At 37.3% G+C, this 19,171-nt stretch overlaps 1 protein-coding gene and 1 long non-coding RNA gene across 9 annotated transcripts in view; one reads left to right on the plus strand and one right to left on the minus strand.

Moving 5' to 3' along the window:
- obscnb (obscurin, cytoskeletal calmodulin and titin-interacting RhoGEF b) overlaps positions 1 to 19,171 on the minus strand; it is a 195,640-nt gene that overhangs the window by 14,768 nt on the left and 161,701 nt on the right. For all 8 annotated transcript variants that reach the window (XM_062991063.1, XM_062991064.1, XM_062991062.1 and 5 more), the window contains 6 exons: positions 18,344 to 18,445; positions 9,375 to 9,517; positions 4,264 to 4,473; positions 4,035 to 4,111; positions 1,169 to 1,339; positions 157 to 316 (listed from right to left, as the gene is read on the minus strand). In XM_062991063.1, coding sequence (XP_062847133.1) covers positions 157 to 316; positions 1,169 to 1,339; positions 4,035 to 4,111; positions 4,264 to 4,473; positions 9,375 to 9,517; positions 18,344 to 18,445 — 863 coding nt within the window. The remainder of the gene's footprint in view (positions 1 to 156; positions 317 to 1,168; positions 1,340 to 4,034; positions 4,112 to 4,263; positions 4,474 to 9,374; positions 9,518 to 18,343; positions 18,446 to 19,171) is intronic.
- On the plus strand, positions 4,783 to 8,849 carry LOC134309776 (uncharacterized). Its single transcript, XR_010011216.1, has 2 exons — positions 4,783 to 4,892; positions 6,824 to 8,849. It is a non-coding gene; the product is annotated as an uncharacterized LOC134309776 (long non-coding RNA).

Genomic DNA, 19,171 nt, shown 5'->3' on the forward strand with positions numbered 1-19,171 from the left:
TTAATTGAGGAGCTCATGGAAGCTTGAATGAAAAAATTAATTTATTGCAAAGATGTAGAAAATAAAAACTCAGTTGGGTCACTTTTGACCCAGGTTGTGCATCAAAGGGTTAAAATAAACATCATGTACAAATATAATTATTTTGCATGTTCTTACCTTGAAATACTCATGAACTGTTTTGTCAGTAATGACAGCCTGTGCCTGGGCCTGGCCCACTATGTATTGTATGTAGTTCTCAAATCCCTTTAAGTTTTTCAGAAAATGCATTGCTATATCATCATCTGTGTCACAGTCCTTCAATCCAGAAAGAAAGGAGCTGTATAACAAGCAAAGGAAAAACAAACACTTAAACACTATGTTATAAACTAATTATTCTATTTGAAACATAACAAACTAACTACAGAGTCAAAGAAGAGGGAGGGGAGTATTTAGCTTTTTGACCCACTCTTTAACTTTGGCATATACAATTGCAATTGGTAATATCCAACTTCCTCAACCTTAAAGGTATTATGTTAATGTATAGAATTTAATGAGAAAATACAATAAAATATATAAACAGAGAAAGATTTTTATTGATACATACAAACAATTGATAACGTAAGTTCACATAATTTTGACAAAAGTTCATTATTCAACCCCCAGCCTCAGGTAAAACATTATTTTGCCTCAATAACGTCATATGAGCAAACAAGCGCAAGGTTCACATTCACAACATTCCTCCTTGACATGGCTATAAACATAATTTTGCTTTACTTAAAACAGACTTTTTAAGATAGTCTTTGTTACAACTAAACAGGCTAACAAATTGCAAGTACTATTGTTAGTCTGCTATGTGTTGGGAACTTGGGAGTTTAAATTAGTTACTCTTTGATTGAATCGAGCATTTCTGCTAAAAGTGTTATGCAACAGTTTATAAAGAGGTTAAGTTATGTAGCTATGGCCAACAAACCATTTTGTAGAATTCATTTCAGATTACAAAAATATGGAGATGTCACTGACACAACTCAATGCATTTTTATCTCTGTATCTATGGTTCCATGAGTTGATGTGTTTAAATGCATTTGTAGAAAAATATAGTGATGCAAAACTTTTACTTAGTAATATATAATTAGATTATATGACAAATTCTATATGACAAATTGATATGAAATCTTTTAAAAGCCTTTACCTGCTGTGGAAACAATGGATGTCGCTCATATTCCGAAAGATGGTTTTCTTGTGGCAACGAATATCAGGAGGGGGGCTCTCATCATCAAAATGTTTCAGATGCTGTGATGTAAGGAAGTCCATGTCTCTTATAAAGCAAGTCTCACTGCTAATACACTCTTCAAGGAGATGGCTGTTTATAGACCAAAATAATTACATTCATTATTTTTAGGACAATTTAACCAACAAATCATATTATTGTATATTGACATTAATAATATTGCAGTAACAGGAATCTTTTTCTTAGCTTTCATGTATAGCACTGGATAAAAGACTTTGTATTGATAAATATTCTACTAAATCTACAAATACAGTTGTGGTAAACATTATTGGCACATTTGACTGTTTTAGCCAATATCTTCAGAAATATTTGAACACGTACAATTGCATCATTATAATATATTATTATAATTACAAAATACAATAAACAAAAAGTTAACCTGTAAACATACATGCAGTCATTTATATATAAAAAAAGAAATACAGTATATGACTTGGACAGGGATAAAGGCACCCTTCCCTGATACTTGGTTGCACAATCTTTGACAACAACCCAAATGTTTTTGTAATCATCTGTGAACATCTTGCTCCTGTCTGCTGGTAACTTTTACTCTTCCACTACAATTCTCTCAAACTCTTATAAATGCTTACAGGGTTCTTTTGTACCTTTGGATGTGTGACCTTTAGATGACTATAGGATGGATCATTATTTTGCTGTAGGACCAATTTTTTAACCTCAAACCTAGATTTCTAGATTTCACCTAGAGCTATGAAATGCTCTAATAATCCTTTAATGTAATTGTACTTGTTACTTGTTTAAGGGCTCCAGTCAGCAAAATAGCTCTACAATATTATGGATCCTCCACCATACGTAAGGTAAGATGCATATTTCTTTATCAGCTTTATTTCGTTGTCTACTAACATAACGCCGGTTTACATTGCCAAAGAGCTCTAGAATGGTTCTCTCCATAGAACAAGTATTGAAGTTTTGGCATTGTCCACAATTTTTACGCCATTCATTAAGCAATGGGGTCCCCCTAGTCCTTTGCCCATAGAGAATTTTGTTTAGTCAGCTTAGCCTGAAGTTGTTTGGAAGTTGTATGTAACTTCTTTGCCACATCTTGGGGCACCTTTTGCAGGGTTCTCTCATTAATTTTTCTCTTTCCACCATGTCCTGGAAGGTTCTTGACAGTTCCATGAGTAGCAAACTTTTCTGATAGCATATTGAAACTGGTGAAGCCAGGATGCCAAGGTCTTTGGAGATATTCTTGCACCTTTAGACTTCTTATGTTTCGTGCTTATTATATTTCTAGTCTGCTCAAACAGCTCTCTTATCTTTGCCATTGTAAACAAGGAACAAACAAAACTAGCCTTTGCAGGCATCAAAACTAGCATTAATAGGGTAATTAAAGTCAAGTGAGCACTAACAAGGTGGGAACAGGTGAGTCTTATTTTTTATTAATCACAGGTTAGTCTGATTTTGTTATTTTCTGTCTTGTGCTTTTCTCTATCAAACTTACAACCCCAAATCAGAAAAAAAGCTGGGACAGTGCAAATAAAATAAAATTGCAGTTTTCCTTACATTTACTTTGACTTTTATTTGATTGCAGACAGTTTGAAACCAAGATGTTTCACGTTTTGTCTGCTCAACTTCATTTCACTTGTTAATATACCTCCATTCCTGCATTTCAGGCCTACAACACATTCTAAAAAAAGCTGGGATGGGGGCAATTTAGGGTTAGTAATGGTGAAAAAACTAAATAATGATGTGACTGCAAACAGGTGATGTCAACAGGTGATTGTAATCATGGTTTGGTACAAAAGCAGCATCCAGGAAAGGCAGAGTCTTTAATAAGCAAAGATGGCCAGAGGATCTCCAGTTTGTCAACAAATGTGTGAGAAAATTATTGAAATGTTTAAAAACAATGTACCTCAAAGAAAGATTGGAAGGGATTTGCATATTTCTCCCTCTACATTGCATAATATCATTAAACGAGTCAAGGAATCGGGAGGAATTTCTGGTCTGCCTGCAGTCCTGACCTGTCCCGAATAGAGAATGTGTGGACAATTTTGAAACAAAAAATGTGACAACGACAACCCTGTACTGTTGCACATCGTAAGGTGTGTTTGCAGAAAGAAAGGGACAAATAAAACCAATAAAATGGGACAAAATAAAACCTTGGTGTCCTCGGTGCCAAAACGTCTTTTAAGTGTGGTGAATAGGAATGGCAAGTGGTAAATGCTTTACTGCCCCAACTTTTTTTGGAATGTGTTGCAGGCCTGAAATGCAGGAATGGATGTTTATTAATAAATGAAATAAAGTTGACCAGCCAAAACATAAAAATATCTCAGGTTCACACTGTCTGCAATGAGATAAAAGTCAAAGTAAATGTGTTTTTTTATTTGCATTTTACATGCTGTTCCAACTTTTTCTGATTTGGGGATGTATTTGTGTGTGTTTCTGGCCAGCATATAATCAGCTAGATCTTGTTTTGACTTTCACATTTTCCAATAACTTCATCAGCCAACTGTTTTTGCTATAAAAAGGTTTGAAGATTACGGCACTTTGAAATTGTCATCGGCTAACAATTAAATTAATATTCTAACCAGTCAAACACAATGGAAAACTTTTGTCCAGTCACAAATACTCTTACCTGCTAGTTTAATAATTATAAACATTTAAAAACAACAAAGTGCTAAATCAGAGTGTTGTTAGTATAAAACTGTAGTTTTGTTGGATGACCTAAGCGGCAAATCAGAAGACAAGCTGGTGAATAACTCTCCATTAGCTTAAAAGCTCTCAGACCTATGTAAAAATGTGAACTTACCAAAGTTTCTTTTTATACTCTACTTCGGAAAGCTCCTCGCTCGTAGTTTCTGAAACATCCCCTGCATCCGCAGAATGCTATAGCACAACCCAACCAACATTTTTTTAAATTCAGGTTTATGAATGGAACTAAAAACTGACTATAACAAGAATAATGTCATTCCAAAGCAGCATCGCATCAAGTATAAAAACACCTGGGGCTTTATTGTCAATGGGGACTTAAATCTTACCTTTAATTTCTTGTCAAGATATGCTGGACAGACCCATCCTTGGCGTGAGGGTGTGATTTTGGTGGGTTTGGTGCGTACAAGCCATTTAAGTGGATGAGCTGAGTCTAGAACCTCCACGTACTGTCCCTCCTTAAGAGTAATGCCCTCCTCATTCATCCCCAACATTTGTATAGGGTTATAATCTGCTATGGCTATATAAATATCAAACATCTGCACAGATTTTGAAAAACAGCATTAAATAGATAACTAATGACTTAAAAACATGCTGAGTAAAGACTATAACATAAATAACATAACATAAAAATATGCAACATTCAGAACTACATTTTGTATTTTGTAAATTTAGTCTGCTTTAATAAATTTGCATGTTTATAGTGAAAAGTATAAACAAACAAAGTTGTTTTTATATTGCTTGATGTCACACTTCCGGGTTCCTCCCGTGACGCTGACACCACAGACTATAATGGATTTCCCATAATCCACTGCCGTATGATGTCAGCACCACCGATGCACAACCAGCCAATGAGGAACCACATTCCCGTTTCTCGACCCCGGAATTCTAGCATGCACACCTGTTTGTAATAACTTTCATTATATATACCACTCCGGTTGCGATGCTGCTTCGCAAGGTATTGCCTACTTGTTGACTGAGCGTTTGTATTGCATTTACTATTTGACTTATCTGGTTTTGTTTATCTTGTGTTTATCGATTAACTCTTTTGAATTTGCCCTTCGGATTTGGTAGCCTGTCTATATTCTCTCAGTGTATGACCCGTGTTTGTATTTCGGTACCGGCTTTTGTCTATTCCCTTCTGTACTTTCACTGTGAGTTCGTTACCGCGTGGTTTGTGTTTATTCTTAAAATAAACTGTTTGATCCCTTTTAGTTCTGCTTGCGTCAAGGTCTGTTTTTCAGGTGTTACAGAATACCTCGCCTCCGAGTTCGATGGCGGAACTAAACAACTTACAACAGATACCCCTTTTCCACCGACGCGGCACGGAGCTCGTTCCGGTTCCCAAACTTGACTTTGAACCGGTTCCGCGTGTTTACACCGGAAAAAAGAGGTTCCAGACAGCGAACTAGCGGGCCAATCTGGCACCACAGAATACTTGGTTTTTCAGCCCGAACCGTGACGTCACCTGTGGGCGTGTCATGTTGTACAGCATAGCGACAGCAACAATGGCGTCAGTTGGTGTCTCGTATGGAGCTTAATGCTGCATTTTTATCTTTTAAAGTTCACCTGATTACATTTTGAGTCAGTTTGCCGGTGATATTTTCAAAGCGCCCTTAAAACGGTGAATTATGTGATATTATGTGATAAAAGTGACCCGGACAGAACGAAGAACGCTTAATGTGAAAAATAAAGCGTGACTCCCCGAGCTGCATAAACACCACACGTGTAAATCCAGTTAAACACAGATAAATGTTGTATTTTAGAGTAGATTTGATGTTTATTTCACACAGATAGATATTTGTGTTGTGGAACTTTAGTGATCTTTCACCGCTCGAGTTGAGGGCTGAGTAAATCGGCTATTTGCGCCGAGAATCGCAGTGAAACCGAAGCACAAAACGCTTCTCACATCAATGAACTAAAGAAAACAACAACTGAGACAAACACGTGACGTCTTCTTATCACCGATTGTTAGATCGATGCTTTTTACATAAAAACAAACATCTGTAACATCAGCACAAATGCTCACACATAATCTACACACTCCACCATGATATTACTGCTCTTAACTTTGGTTAAGTAACACCCACCGCTAATGACGCTGCTTGGTTCTCAAAAACTGGTGGAAACGCACGTCGGTTCTCTACAGAACATCAAGGTTCAGAGAAACCTGAACAGAACTGGTTCAAGAACCATGGTTTTTTTGGTGGAAAAGGGGTAAGGGTGTAAGTAATCAGGGGACACTTTTGGGTCGGCACAATCAACTGTTTGACTCTATTGCTAGTGCGGTGGGGAGTTTAACTCAACAACAAACTGAACAACAGTCACAATTAGTGCAAATCTCTTCAAATCTGAGAGAGATTTCTTCTAAACTTGCCCAGTTGACTGTTAGTACAGCTTCCTCTGAAGTTAACCCTGTTGTGCCTGCTGGAGTCATGAGTAGCCCCTTTCCTGTAAGCAAGCCAGACAAATATGATGGTTTGGCTGACCTATGCAGAGGTTTTCTCCTGCAATGTTCCCTCTATGTTTCTAATGCACTTCCTAGTTCTGACAAATCCCGCATTTCATTCGTTATTTCTCGTTTAACTGGAAAGGCATTGGAATGGGCTACAGCCACGTGGTCTGTCGTTGATTATGAGGATTTCAAGGCGGTTTTTGATCATCCTCATGAAGGGAGGTCTCGGGGTGAATTACTTGTGTCTTTGCGACAGGGTCAGCGTACTATATCAGACTATTCCCTTGAATTCCGTACTTTGGCAGTGGGTAGTGGCTGGAACGATGCAGCGCTGATGACCATTTATCGCACTGGACTTAATTATATATATAGAACTGGCCTGTAAGGATGATGTCTCACTCTAAATGAACTCATTGTCCTGGCTATACGATTAGATCAACACAAACGTGGGTCTTATATGTCTACACGGTGAGTTTCCCTGCCACAAGCTTCACTGTTTGGACGGCGTGGAAGAAGTTGCTCCAGAAGAACCTATGCAGCTTGTTTCGTCTAACCCCGGAGGAGAGACTACGCCGAAGACATGAAGGTCTCTGCATGTGCTGTGGTGCTGCAGGTCACATTCTGCGTGATTGTCGGGCTCGTCCGAAAAGACCTCAGTTTCCATCCCCGGGAGAGCGTGTGGAGTAGTAGTAAAAGGGTAAGTGATCCCACTCCGGGTATGGTTTCAAAGTCTTTCCTTATACCTGTTACTCTGTACTGCCAGGAATTTTCATTTGTGTTTCTAGCCTTGATCGATTCTGGAGCGGAAGGAAACTTCATTCATTCTAAACTGACCAAGCAACTCCATGTGCCTATGATCTACTTGCACATTCCGCTAAGACTGTCTGCTGTGGATGGAGACCCAGTTGGGCAGGGTGTCGTCTCTTTCGCCACTGCACCCATCAAAGTGAAAGTCAGTGCTTTGCATTCTGAGAACTTAAAGTTTTTCGTGTTGGACTCCTCTGAATATGACATAATTTTAGGACTTCCTTGGTTGAAAACTCATGATCTGGTAATATCTTGGTCAGAACGGGAAATACTATCATGGTCGAGTTATTGTCATCAGAACTGTTTAGCATTGCCATGTATAGTAAATTCTGTGTATGTCGAACGTCCAGAGGTCTCTACTCCGGTCTCGGTGCCTTCCGAATACTCTGATTTGCGTTTTGACTATATGACTTCTTAATAATCAAATACCGCCAAAATCTTGCATCTACCCACTTACTCAGTCGAAGAACGATGTTATGGAGAAATATATACAAGAGGCTCTAGGTCAGGGGTTTATAAGGCCCTCTACTTCACCCACAGCAGCAAGTTTTTTCTTTGTAAAGAAAAGAGGTGGTGACCTTAGACCATGTATAGACTATAGAGGGTTGAATCAGATCACTAAACCATACCCTTATCCGCTACCCCTAGTTCCCATAGCTTTAGAGCAACTTCGAGGCGCAAACATTTTTACTAAATTAGACTTGCACAGTGCTTATAACTTGATTCGCATTCAAGAGGGTGACGAGTGGAAAACCGCCTTCCACACCACTAGGGGGCATTATGAATATTTGGTGATGCCTTTTGGTTTGCGTAATGCGCCGTCTGTTTTCCAAGCTTTTATCAATGACGTTTTACGTGACATGTTGGGTCGTTTTGTAATAGCGTATATAGACGATATTTTGATTTACTCCTCAGATATGACCACCCACATTCAACATGTGAGACAGGTACTCATGCGTCTCCTTGAGAATAACCTCTATGTTAAGAGAGAAAAGTGTGAGTTCCATACGTACTCTACGTCATTTTTAGGGTACATCATCAGTGCTGAGGGGGTGGTTATGGATGATTGTAAGATTGACGCAATCATAAACTGGCCAGTGCCGAAAAAAGAGAGTTACAACGTTTTCTGGGTTTTGCTAACTTTTACAGACGCTTTATTAGGAATTATAGTTCCGTGGCAGTGCCCCTGACGTCTCTCCTTAAAGGAAATGCCAAGATGTTGGAATTGACACCCCAAGCTAACTGCGTTTTTACACCTTAAGGAAAGGTTTACTTTGGCTCCCTTGTTAAAACATCCAGCTCCCTCCAAACCTTTTATTCTAGAGGTAGATGTGTCTAATGTGGGAGTAGGAGCTGTACTATCCCAATCCAGTGGCTCTCCGAGTAAGTTATACCCAGTTGCTTACTTTTCTCACAAATTAAGTCCATCAGAGTATAACTATGGGATTGGAGACAAGGAGTTACTAGCCATAAAATTAGCCTTAGAAGAATGGCGGCATTGGTTAGAGGGTGCTCAACATCCTTTCCTTATTCTTACAGATGACCCGTGTTTGTATTTCGGTACCGGCTTTTGTCTTTTCCCTTCTGTACTTTCACTGTTCATTACCGCATGGTTTGTGTTTATTCTTAAAATAAACGGTTTGATCCCTTTTAGTTCTGCTCGCGTCGAGGTCTGTTTGTCAGGTGTTACACTTGTGCTTTTGCTACCACATGTTTTTTTTTAGTACTCTTGCATTTGAAAACAATTTTTCAAACTTTAAGCTTGCATGACTTTTGTTAATAGTAAGGCTGCAACTTTTGTTACAGGACACTCTAGACACTTGCTAGATGGTCCCTGAAGATGAATTTATTACCAAATTTGCAAAATTGTTTATTTCTTTTATAGAAAACTCGACACATTGCCTCTTTGGGATTACTGGGTTTCCATTATTGTTAAATTCTTGTGTATTGTGTTCTTTTGTCTGTAATTTAATATGGTGAGCATACAAAGCACAATATGGTTATTAATTATGTTTACTACAGTACTATGCTTTAATGTCTTAAATTAAATTTTCATTTGTTAATTTGTTCACTAACCTACATTGCTATGAATGGGTAAAAGTGAATATATAGCTATATTCATTCGAAAAACTGTATTTTGTGTGGTTGACTTCAGAACTTAAAAGCTGATAGTTGTACCTCTCCTCTGGCATCACCCTCATCTGATTCTGAGGAGGAGTCCATGATAAGTGAAGCAGGACGTGAGCGGCCATGATAGGGGGATGGAGATGGTGTTTTACCATCATCATCATCACTATCAGCTCCTGGGACACGTAAAGAAGCTAAGAAGTTGAAAAAAGGAAAAGATAATGAGACGGAGAGAGAGAAAGAGAGTGTGTGTAAGAGGGGGGGAGAAAACATTGTAAATAAAAAAAAAACTAAACAAATTATGGGACTGTTACATTTACAGATTTATTCTGTTCTGCAGCAGGATTATATATTTCAAATGTTTATTATCTAAAAGTTCTTTAAGTTAATGTGTTAGAAGCATAAGGATCTGAGCATAAGGACCAAATTTCTGATGTCTAACTGACTAGGCAAGAGCATCTCTAAAACAGCAGGTCTTGTGGGATATTCATGGCTTGCAGTGGTTAGTACCTACCAAGGTGGTTCAAAAAATAACTGGTGAATTTTTAACATGGTCATGGGCTCCCAAGGTTCAACGATGCAAGCCCACAATGAGGTCTGATTCCACAAAAGAGCTACTGTAGTAGAAAACTGATGGGCCTTCAGTGGACATGTGAGCATCAAAACTGAACAATAAAAAATGTATCCTGGTCTGATAAATCGCTTTTTCATCATGAGGATGGCCAAGTATTGTTGCGTTGCTTACCAGGGGAGGAAATGACACCAGAATGCTCTATGAAAAAAAGGCAAGCAAGTGCAATAAGTGTGATGCACTGGGCATTTATTTTGCTGAAAACCCCTGGGTCTTGGCATTCATGTGGATGCTACTTTGATACGTACCACCTACCTAATGACTGTACAAAGCACACCAATTTATGGAAACTGAAAGTGCACCCTGCCACACTGCAAAAATTGCTCAGGAATGGTTTGAAGAACATAACAGGGAATTTAAGGTGGTGACTTGACCTCCCAACTCATTCCCCAGATTTCCCAATGAAGGTCCCAAGGGGATCAATAAAGTCTTATCTTGTCTTATTTAAATCCTTAAGCGTTTTACGACTGAGCATTCCTAGATAATCTATTTATCTTGATATCATTACAACTCTCACATCGGCAACCCTGGTTGCATAACACCAGCAAACCCAGTGCTTATCACTGGACCAGTTCACAACCTACGCATGACAAACTTTTGATAGCCCACTTAATGACAGGGAGGTAACACTGTACATGTTGTGTATTAGACAGGGGAAGTTCTGCACTCTGTGTGGTTGATGACTTTCACACATACACCGATTTCTATGACCTGTGGACTTCAAAGCTGCAGTTAATTTTTAAAAACACCTCTCTGTCCATAGCTCTTGGGTTATATCTCCTCCATCTCAACATCACTGTCTATTTCTGACACTGCTCGATAGCTTCTTGTTTCCAAACAACCTAACCCAACAACCCCCAAATGTATTGACTTTACTCCTCTCTGTGTCATTATAGTCCCCCCGACAGGACCTTGCACCTCTGCATTTATTACTCGGACATTATAAAAATTACCATTGGTAACCCTGCCTTGCATGAACATGCTACAAATGCTGCAAACTCAGCACTTTTACCTAGGAAAAAATATTAAAGAATAAAAAAAAAAAGAAATTTGTGGAAACTGAAAAGTCTGGGCCAATTTTTTACATTTTCATTTTACATTTTCATTTTACATTTTCAGCATTTAGCAGACGCTTTTATCCAAAGCGACTTACACAATGAGCAATTAAGGGTTAAGGGCCTTGCTCAGGGACCCAACAGTGGCAACTTGGTGGTGGCGGGGCTTGAACCGGCAACCTTCTGTTTACTAGTCCAGTACCTTAACCACCGGCCCCAATTTTCTCAGTTTTGAGTAATATAAATTTAAGTAATTGAAAATGTCAAACAGAAAAAATCATACAGAATTTAAGTAGTTATTTCATAACAGATTTACTTAATATTTTGATGTGATGACCTTTCTGTCTATGAAGAAAAACTAAATAGACTTTACATAATTACTTTAAGTACATATAACTTTTGACTTCAATATAATTAGGTAACCTTTACTTAATATCTTCAGAGAGGTTAAGTTTGGTGGTATGTACATTTGTACTTGATTTTTGCAAGTAAGTTGTTCTTGATATTCCAGCAGTAAAATTTAAAAGCCAGTGCAAATTGTTACGAGGATTTTATCAAGTAAATCTTACAAGTCCTTTATTTTAGTGTGTAAATATAAGAAAATGATGCCTGCAACCAACTCAAAAAGGTTGGGACAGAGGCATGTTTAGGCTGTTACACATATATGTTTTCAATTAATTACACTTTTTAATTGTTTGGGAACTAAGGATAATTAATTGAAATACAAATTTTGCCAGCTTTGCAAATTGATTTTTTGCCCCCTCATTCACTTCATGACTTCGCATAGATTTCCTTTTTATGACGCACCATACATTTTCAAAAAGAGACAGATCTGGACTACAGGCAGGAGTTTAGCATATGCACTCTGTGTTTATAATTCTGATGCAGCACATGTAGAATAAGCCATAGCATTGTCTTGCTGTAATAACCATGGACTTACTGGGAAAAGACGTCACCTTGATGGCAGCATATAAAATGATACATGTTGACTCTTGAACCTTTAGCTGATAACAATTTGGATGGTACACAAAAATTTTAGTTTTTGTGCAAGATCAATGTATGGCTTTCTTTATGCATAACTGCATTTCTTAATGTAGTGGTAGACTGTGTTAAGTGGCAATGGTTTTCCATAATGAACAAATTACAGATTTTTGGTTTTACTGTGGTTTACAAAATGTCCCAAAATCTGAGATCAACTATGGAACAGGATCAGAGAAGGGTGTTGAACGATCAATGTTACAAGCTGTTTTGGAAGCACATTTACCCTGGACAGTAACAAACCACATGTTGACCACATGAAGGGAACATGCCTGCCACCTGTAGTGTTTCCAGATCTGGACAATTTGCATCAAGAGGTGTCTATTCCCATACAGATGCGATGTTTTTAAATCTCTGGTAACAGTCATTTACTTGTGTTTAGTTCAAATACAGAGTAACCATTTGACAAAGTCTATTTGAAAATATCGTGTTAAACCACTGTTACTAAGTACGTGTGCTAAATTTGGTTATTCCTCTTGGCCAGGGACCAAGTGTACCAGAATGGGCTGTATGGGTGAAGCAGGAAACATTGCAGGCCAATTATTGGTCATATGCAATCACCACACAATCACCACTGGAGTGAGACATAACGAGCACCATATTTAAAACCCAGCTGTTTGTTAAAGCAATGCTGTAAAAAAGAAAAAACCTAAACACATTTTTTTTGAAAATTTAAAACCAAAACAAGTACAATCAATAATTTCTAGACTGGTGGTTCTCAAAGTGGGGTCCAGGTAAGTCATCTGCTATTTCTAAATAGACTGATTGGCAAACAGAATTCTTTAAAAATTGTGAACAAGTGGATTCAGCACAGACTCAGTTCTTTTTTTACATTAGCCCACTGTGCTAAGAATGTGGTTAGTTATGTTTCTGTCCCTTGCTATTGCTTTGAATGTGCAGTAAAAAAGTTTTCTAATTAAATATTTAAAAAAACCTACAGTTAGTTATTATCATCATTTCTATCATAAATAATATGAAGTAAAACAATACCTGCTGTACTTTGTGCAATACATTTTAATAACTGTGCAATATTTGCAAACTTCCTTCATAAATACTGTTCATATTTTTGTAATTTTTACATATTCTTACTTTGTAATATATGTGTACATACGAGTAAACACTTGTTATATTCTTGAAAGCTGCTGTAACACTACAAATTTCCCCCTGTGGGATAATAAAAGGCTATCTTATCTTATCTTATAAAATACCTTTATGTATCAAATTCTTTAAAATATTACTAAATTACACTGTCAGTTAAGCAACGTATATTAAGCCAGGGCTAACATGAGTGACTGGGTTACAAGACAGATCTGTAATGGGATTGGAAATGCCTTGATATTGAGGCGGCAGGTTTAGCCCGGTACTGGTACAGTTTAGACAGAGGAGGATGAACCCAGTATGCAGGATGCTTAACCAAAAAAAATTAAACTACAAAGTAAACAGTGCCCAAAATAAAAAATAAAAAAAGCCACATAAAATCTGCAAAAAGTGTTTTTTCCCATAGGGACATAAGCCTGTTCCCAACAAATGTGAAAAACTGGTGGTGGCCATGTGCTCAGCCAGCAGGGACATCAGTTTCACACTCCAGCAAAATGCACAACCACAGAGAAGAGTAGAAAACAATAAGATAAAAGAAAAGGGGTGAAAACTAAGTTACCACAGCACTAGCTACTTAATCCACCAGTGTGTAATAGCTCATGTTTTCAACAAAAAAAAATAAAAATTGATGAATCAGAGAGGAACTCATTATACACTAGACATCAATTAAAAAGAAGCACAACAGCCATTCCATTAGTGATGCAGCCCGTGTCCAGTGTAAATTCATCTGAATGGGCTCTGCTCAAAAGGGTTCTGTCGCACAGTCTCTAGTGGCAGCTCATCCAGCGTGGTTATTCTGCAACAGCCAAAGGGTGCCAAAACACCAGCCAGGTTCCTTATAAAAGGTAACAGAATGCCGGCATATGAGTTATTGGAAAAAAAAATAAGAAAATGCAGGTGTCACTTAGGCACCAGACACCATACAAACACTACACCAATGAGCCTGCTTAAATTTCAATTGATTGGACATGATTGGGGATTGCCAACACCTGCCTATATAAGGTCCCACAGTTTACAGTGCATATCAGAGCAAACTCCAAGCCATGGGGTCAAAGGAATTATCTGCAGACCACAAAAACAGGATTGTATCATGGCATTGATCTGGAGAAGGTTACAGAAAAATTGCTGCAGCTTTACAGGTCCCAGAGAGAACAGTGGCCACCATCATTCGTAAATGGAAGAAGTTTGGAACAACTAAACATCTTCCTTGACCTGGCCGCCTGGCCAAACTGAGCAATCGGAGAAGACGAGCCTTGGCCAGGGAGATGAGCAGGAACCCAAGGGTCACTCTGACAGAGCTCCAGCTCTGAATCTATCAGAAGATCAACCATCCATGCAGCACTCCACGAATCATGCATTTATGGTAGAGTGGCCAGACGGAAGCCACTCCTTAGTAAAAGGCACATGACAGCCTGCTTGGAGTTTGCCAAAAGGCACCTAGAGGACTCTCAAACTATGAGAAACAAGATTCTCTGGTCTGATGAATCCAAAATTGAACTTTTTGGCCTGAATACCAAGCATCACATCTGGAGGAAACCAGACACCGCTCATCACCTGGCTAATGCCATCCCTACAGTAAACATGGCGGTGGCAGCATCATGATGTGGGGATGTTTTTCAGCAGCGGGACCAGGGCGAATAGTCCTGATAGAGAAGAAGATGAATTTAGCTAAGTACACCAAAATCCTTGAAAAAAACATGCTCCAGAGCACTCTGGACCTCAAACTGGGGAAAAGGTTTACCTTTCAACATGACAACGTCACGAAGCACACAGCCAAGAGAACAGTGGCCCAGCCAGAGCCCAGACCTGAATCCAATCGAACATCTGTGGAAGGGCCTAAAAATGGCTGTGTACCAACACCCCCCATCCAACCTGACGGAGCTTGCAAGGATATGCCAAGAGGAATGGGCAAAAATGTCCAGAAACAAGTGTGCCAAGCTCGTAGCTTCTTTCCCAAGATGCCTTGAAGCTGTAATTGCTGCCAAAGGTGCATTAACCAAGTATTAGGCTAAGGGTGTGTACAGATATGTACACACCTAACTTTAATTAGTTTAATTAGTAACTCCTAATTAAACGATTTTTGTCAGTAAAATAAAATTTTATATTTTCTAAACCCTGTTTTCACTTCGTAATTATTGGTGATTGTGTGTAGATGTTTGAGGCAAAAAAAGAACTCAATCTATTATAGAATGAACGTGGAGAAGCTGTAAGGGGTGTGCAGACTTTCCGGCTTGACTGTATATACACTACACTACTCTGTGAATAAAGATGCTGCCTCAGTTTAGTAATGAAAGCAGAGGGAGTTCACCTCGTGTGCTGGTTGCACAAATAAGAATAAACGTTTAAAACATTAAGATTTGAGAGTGGAATCATTTTTTTTTAACAAATGGTGATTTTAGTAAAAATAAAACATGGCACATTAAAGAAAGTACATTGCTGAAAACAAAATGAATTGATGTGAAGTTAAATTCCACAATTATTATTAAAACAATTTAAATAACTACAACTTGTTAATTTAAAAAATAGTGATCACCTGAATATTTAAAAGTGTAATTTATCAACAGATTCACTACATATAGATCTACAAGACATAAATACAAAACAATTTCGAGCTGGTTTTACATGGATCTATCACTAGATACTTATATTAAATGTTATATGCAATAATTGATCCTGATGAAAACATTTATGATTAGATCCACTGTCACTTGCATATAAATTACGTTTTCACACACATCTTTGTCAGTTACTGTAGTTATTAAATTAAAGACATATTAATTTAATAAAAATTAACATTACTAGAACTAAAAATAAGCAATTGTACCATACTGACAAGTAAACAGATTTACAACAGGTCATCATAATCTGATTAATTACTGACTCCACATTTCCAATAATCTGTACTGAAGTACTGAAGCGCATGTAGACCCAATTATTAGACTACTGTCATAATCAGTTTTTCGCAGATTATAAGACAATGCCAAAATTAACACATTATAAAATTAACATAAGTAATAATTTCATATGATATAATACTATTTTATATTTTATGGTCACAACTTACCATAAAAATGCATTAAGTATAGTATTTCAATGTTTCTTTGGTAACATTATAGCTATCAAAATAGTTATAGGTTGTTGCTGCCATATTGTCACTTACAATTTTGACATTGACTAAAATATGTATTGGTTTAATATAGTCTGGTAAATAGCTTTTCAACCCATATATGAAATATGAAAACTGAATTTCTAAAAAAACGTTGGGACATTTTGGAAAATGCATTAAAACAAGAATCTGCTATCTATAAATTTTAAGTAATAAACAATAAGCAGGTGAATTGGTAACAGGTGACATAAAAGGACATAAAAGGCGTATCCAATAAAAGGCTCAGTCTTTGCAAACAAGGATGGGTTGTGGCACACCACTTTGTGTCAAACCTAATGAAAAATGGTTTAAACGACCTTTTCTTGATTTAAGATGGCATTTTTTAAATTATCTATCATACATAATATTGTAAAAAAAAATTGGGGACAAGGCCTGAAATCAGTGTTGAATGTGCATGACTTGTATATCCTTAGATGTCTTTGCAAGAGAAAATGTTATGCCACTGTGATAAATATAGCCACAGAGGCTCAAGGCTATTTCAGAAAACCATTAACACTTAAAACAGTCAACCACTACATAATGAAACACAACCAGAAACTGTATTATGCAAAGAGAAAACTATACATCAATTTTATGCAGAAAAAGTTCTCTGGGCCAGAGCACCTTTTTGAGACCAAACAACAGTGGTGTTAAAAAAAATAGCAGTTCAACATCATTAACCTGATAAATCACTGTTTTTAGTAGAAAATAAATTTCTACATAGCAAAAAATTTACTTTAAAGTGTAGTAGAGTAATGAAAACAAAACAAACCCAACAATTAGGACATGCATGCCGCTCATTCTGAGTAATCGAAGCATTGATTGAAAGGGGGTTGTTCAAAATAATAGCAGTGAGGAGTTCAATTGGTGACTGCATTCATTCTGCAGAAGAACGGGTGTCTATTTTGGTCCTTATTTAACGTAGGAGGGTGGCAAATGTTGCACATGTTGGTCATAGCGCATTTCCTTCTGAAATACTGGGTAAAATGGGTTGTTCCAGGCATTGTTCTGATGAACAGCGTACTTTGATTAAAAAGTTGATTGTAGAGGGAAAAACAAACAAATGTCCTTAAAATGGGTGTTTTAACATGACAATGACCCAAAACATCTTGGTTACAGACAAACAAGCTTAAGGTAATAGAGTGGCCAGCCCAATTCCCTGACTTTAATCTCATCGAGAACTTGTGGGCTGATATCTGAAACATGTTTTTTTGAGGCAAAACCCAAAAATGCAGAAGAACTGTGAAATGTAGTCTAATCATCCTGGACTGGAATACCTGTTCAGAGGTGCCAGAAGTTGGCCCACTCCACGCAACACAGATCTCGGAAGCAATTGTTATGCCACTAAATATTAGTTCAGTAATTGAAAGTAAAGTGAAACCTCAAAAAAAATTTCATGATATAGATACATTTTTGGAGTTTAAAAAAAAAAATGCTGCCACTGCTATTTTTTTGAACAGCCTAATATTAATTTTTCTTAACTTTCTATAAAGGATTAACACAAACTGGCTAAATTATGTTAATATTTTGAAGGTGTAGTATTTTCAGTGCATTTGCATTTATGGAAATAAAAGTTATTATAATGATTTTGCACTTTATTTTTTTGAACACCACTGTATGTACTGTGGTCAGATAGGTCCACATTTTAGCTTGTTTTCTGGTAAAATGGAAATCAAGTTCTTCAGGACAATGATAAAATGGACCACCCTGACTGCTATTAGCAAAGGATACAAAATATAACATCTGATATGGTATGAAGGTGCATCATATGTGAAGGTACAAATCATTTCCCAAACTATATAAATAAGTCTCATTGAAGGTGATATAACACAATGGTTAATATGCCTCTGTTCTATTTTTTGGGTTGCAAGTGTGTATTTATAAGTTAGAACCACTGGAAATCTTTTCTTGGTATTTTTGTCAGTTGAACTTTATAAAATGTCTTTTCTAAAATCATTTCTAAAAATGAGGCTACTACGATAAAAGATGCACAGAACAAGTTGAGCATAAAATACATTGCAAATTCATATATAATTAAAACATCATTCCTCACCTTGTGTTATTTTGGCAGAAACCATCTCTGTAATTTGGGAGGTAAGCCTTTGTAAAAAGTCTGTAGTACCGACTCCAGTCAGGTAAGGCAGTATAGTCTCTCCTGGGACATGGAAAAATATCACCAAAAATATTGCACAATTAGTGGTAAGTGCTGGTGCATTAAATATGTAAAAACATTTGTTATAAATTACAACCCCAAATCAAAAGAAAAGTTAAAACAGTATGGAAAATGCAAATAAAAAATACAGTTTACATGGACTTTTATTTAATTGCAGACAGTATGAACCAAACATAATTTGTGTTTTGTCTTGTTAGCTTCATTTCATTTGTTAATATACACTCATTCCTGCATTTCAGGCCTGCACCACATTAAAAATGTTGAGATGGGTGCAATAGGGCTAGTAATGTATAGATAGGTAATAGGTAAAAAAACACTAAATAATATTGTTTCAAACATACAGGGGTTGGACAAAATAACTGAAACACCTGTCATTTTAGTGTGGGAGGTTTCATGGCTAAATTGGACCAGTCTGGTGGCCAATCTTCATTAATTGCACATTGCACCAGTAAGAGCAGAGTGTGAAGGTTCAATTAGCAGGGTAAGAGCACAGTTTTGCTCAAAATATTGCAATGCACACAACATTATGGGTGACATACCAGAGTTCAAAAGAGGACAAATTGTTGGTGCACGTCTTGCTGGCGCATCTGTGACCAAGACAGCAAGTCTTTGTGATGTATCAAGAGCCACGGTATCCAGGGTAATGTCAGCATACCACCAAGAAGGACAAACCACATCCAACAGGATTAACTGTGGACGCAAGAGGAA

Source organism: Trichomycterus rosablanca, chromosome 3 (genome assembly GCF_030014385.1).
Source record: "Trichomycterus rosablanca isolate fTriRos1 chromosome 3, fTriRos1.hap1, whole genome shotgun sequence".
Taxonomy (NCBI): domain Eukaryota; kingdom Metazoa; phylum Chordata; class Actinopteri; order Siluriformes; family Trichomycteridae; genus Trichomycterus; species Trichomycterus rosablanca.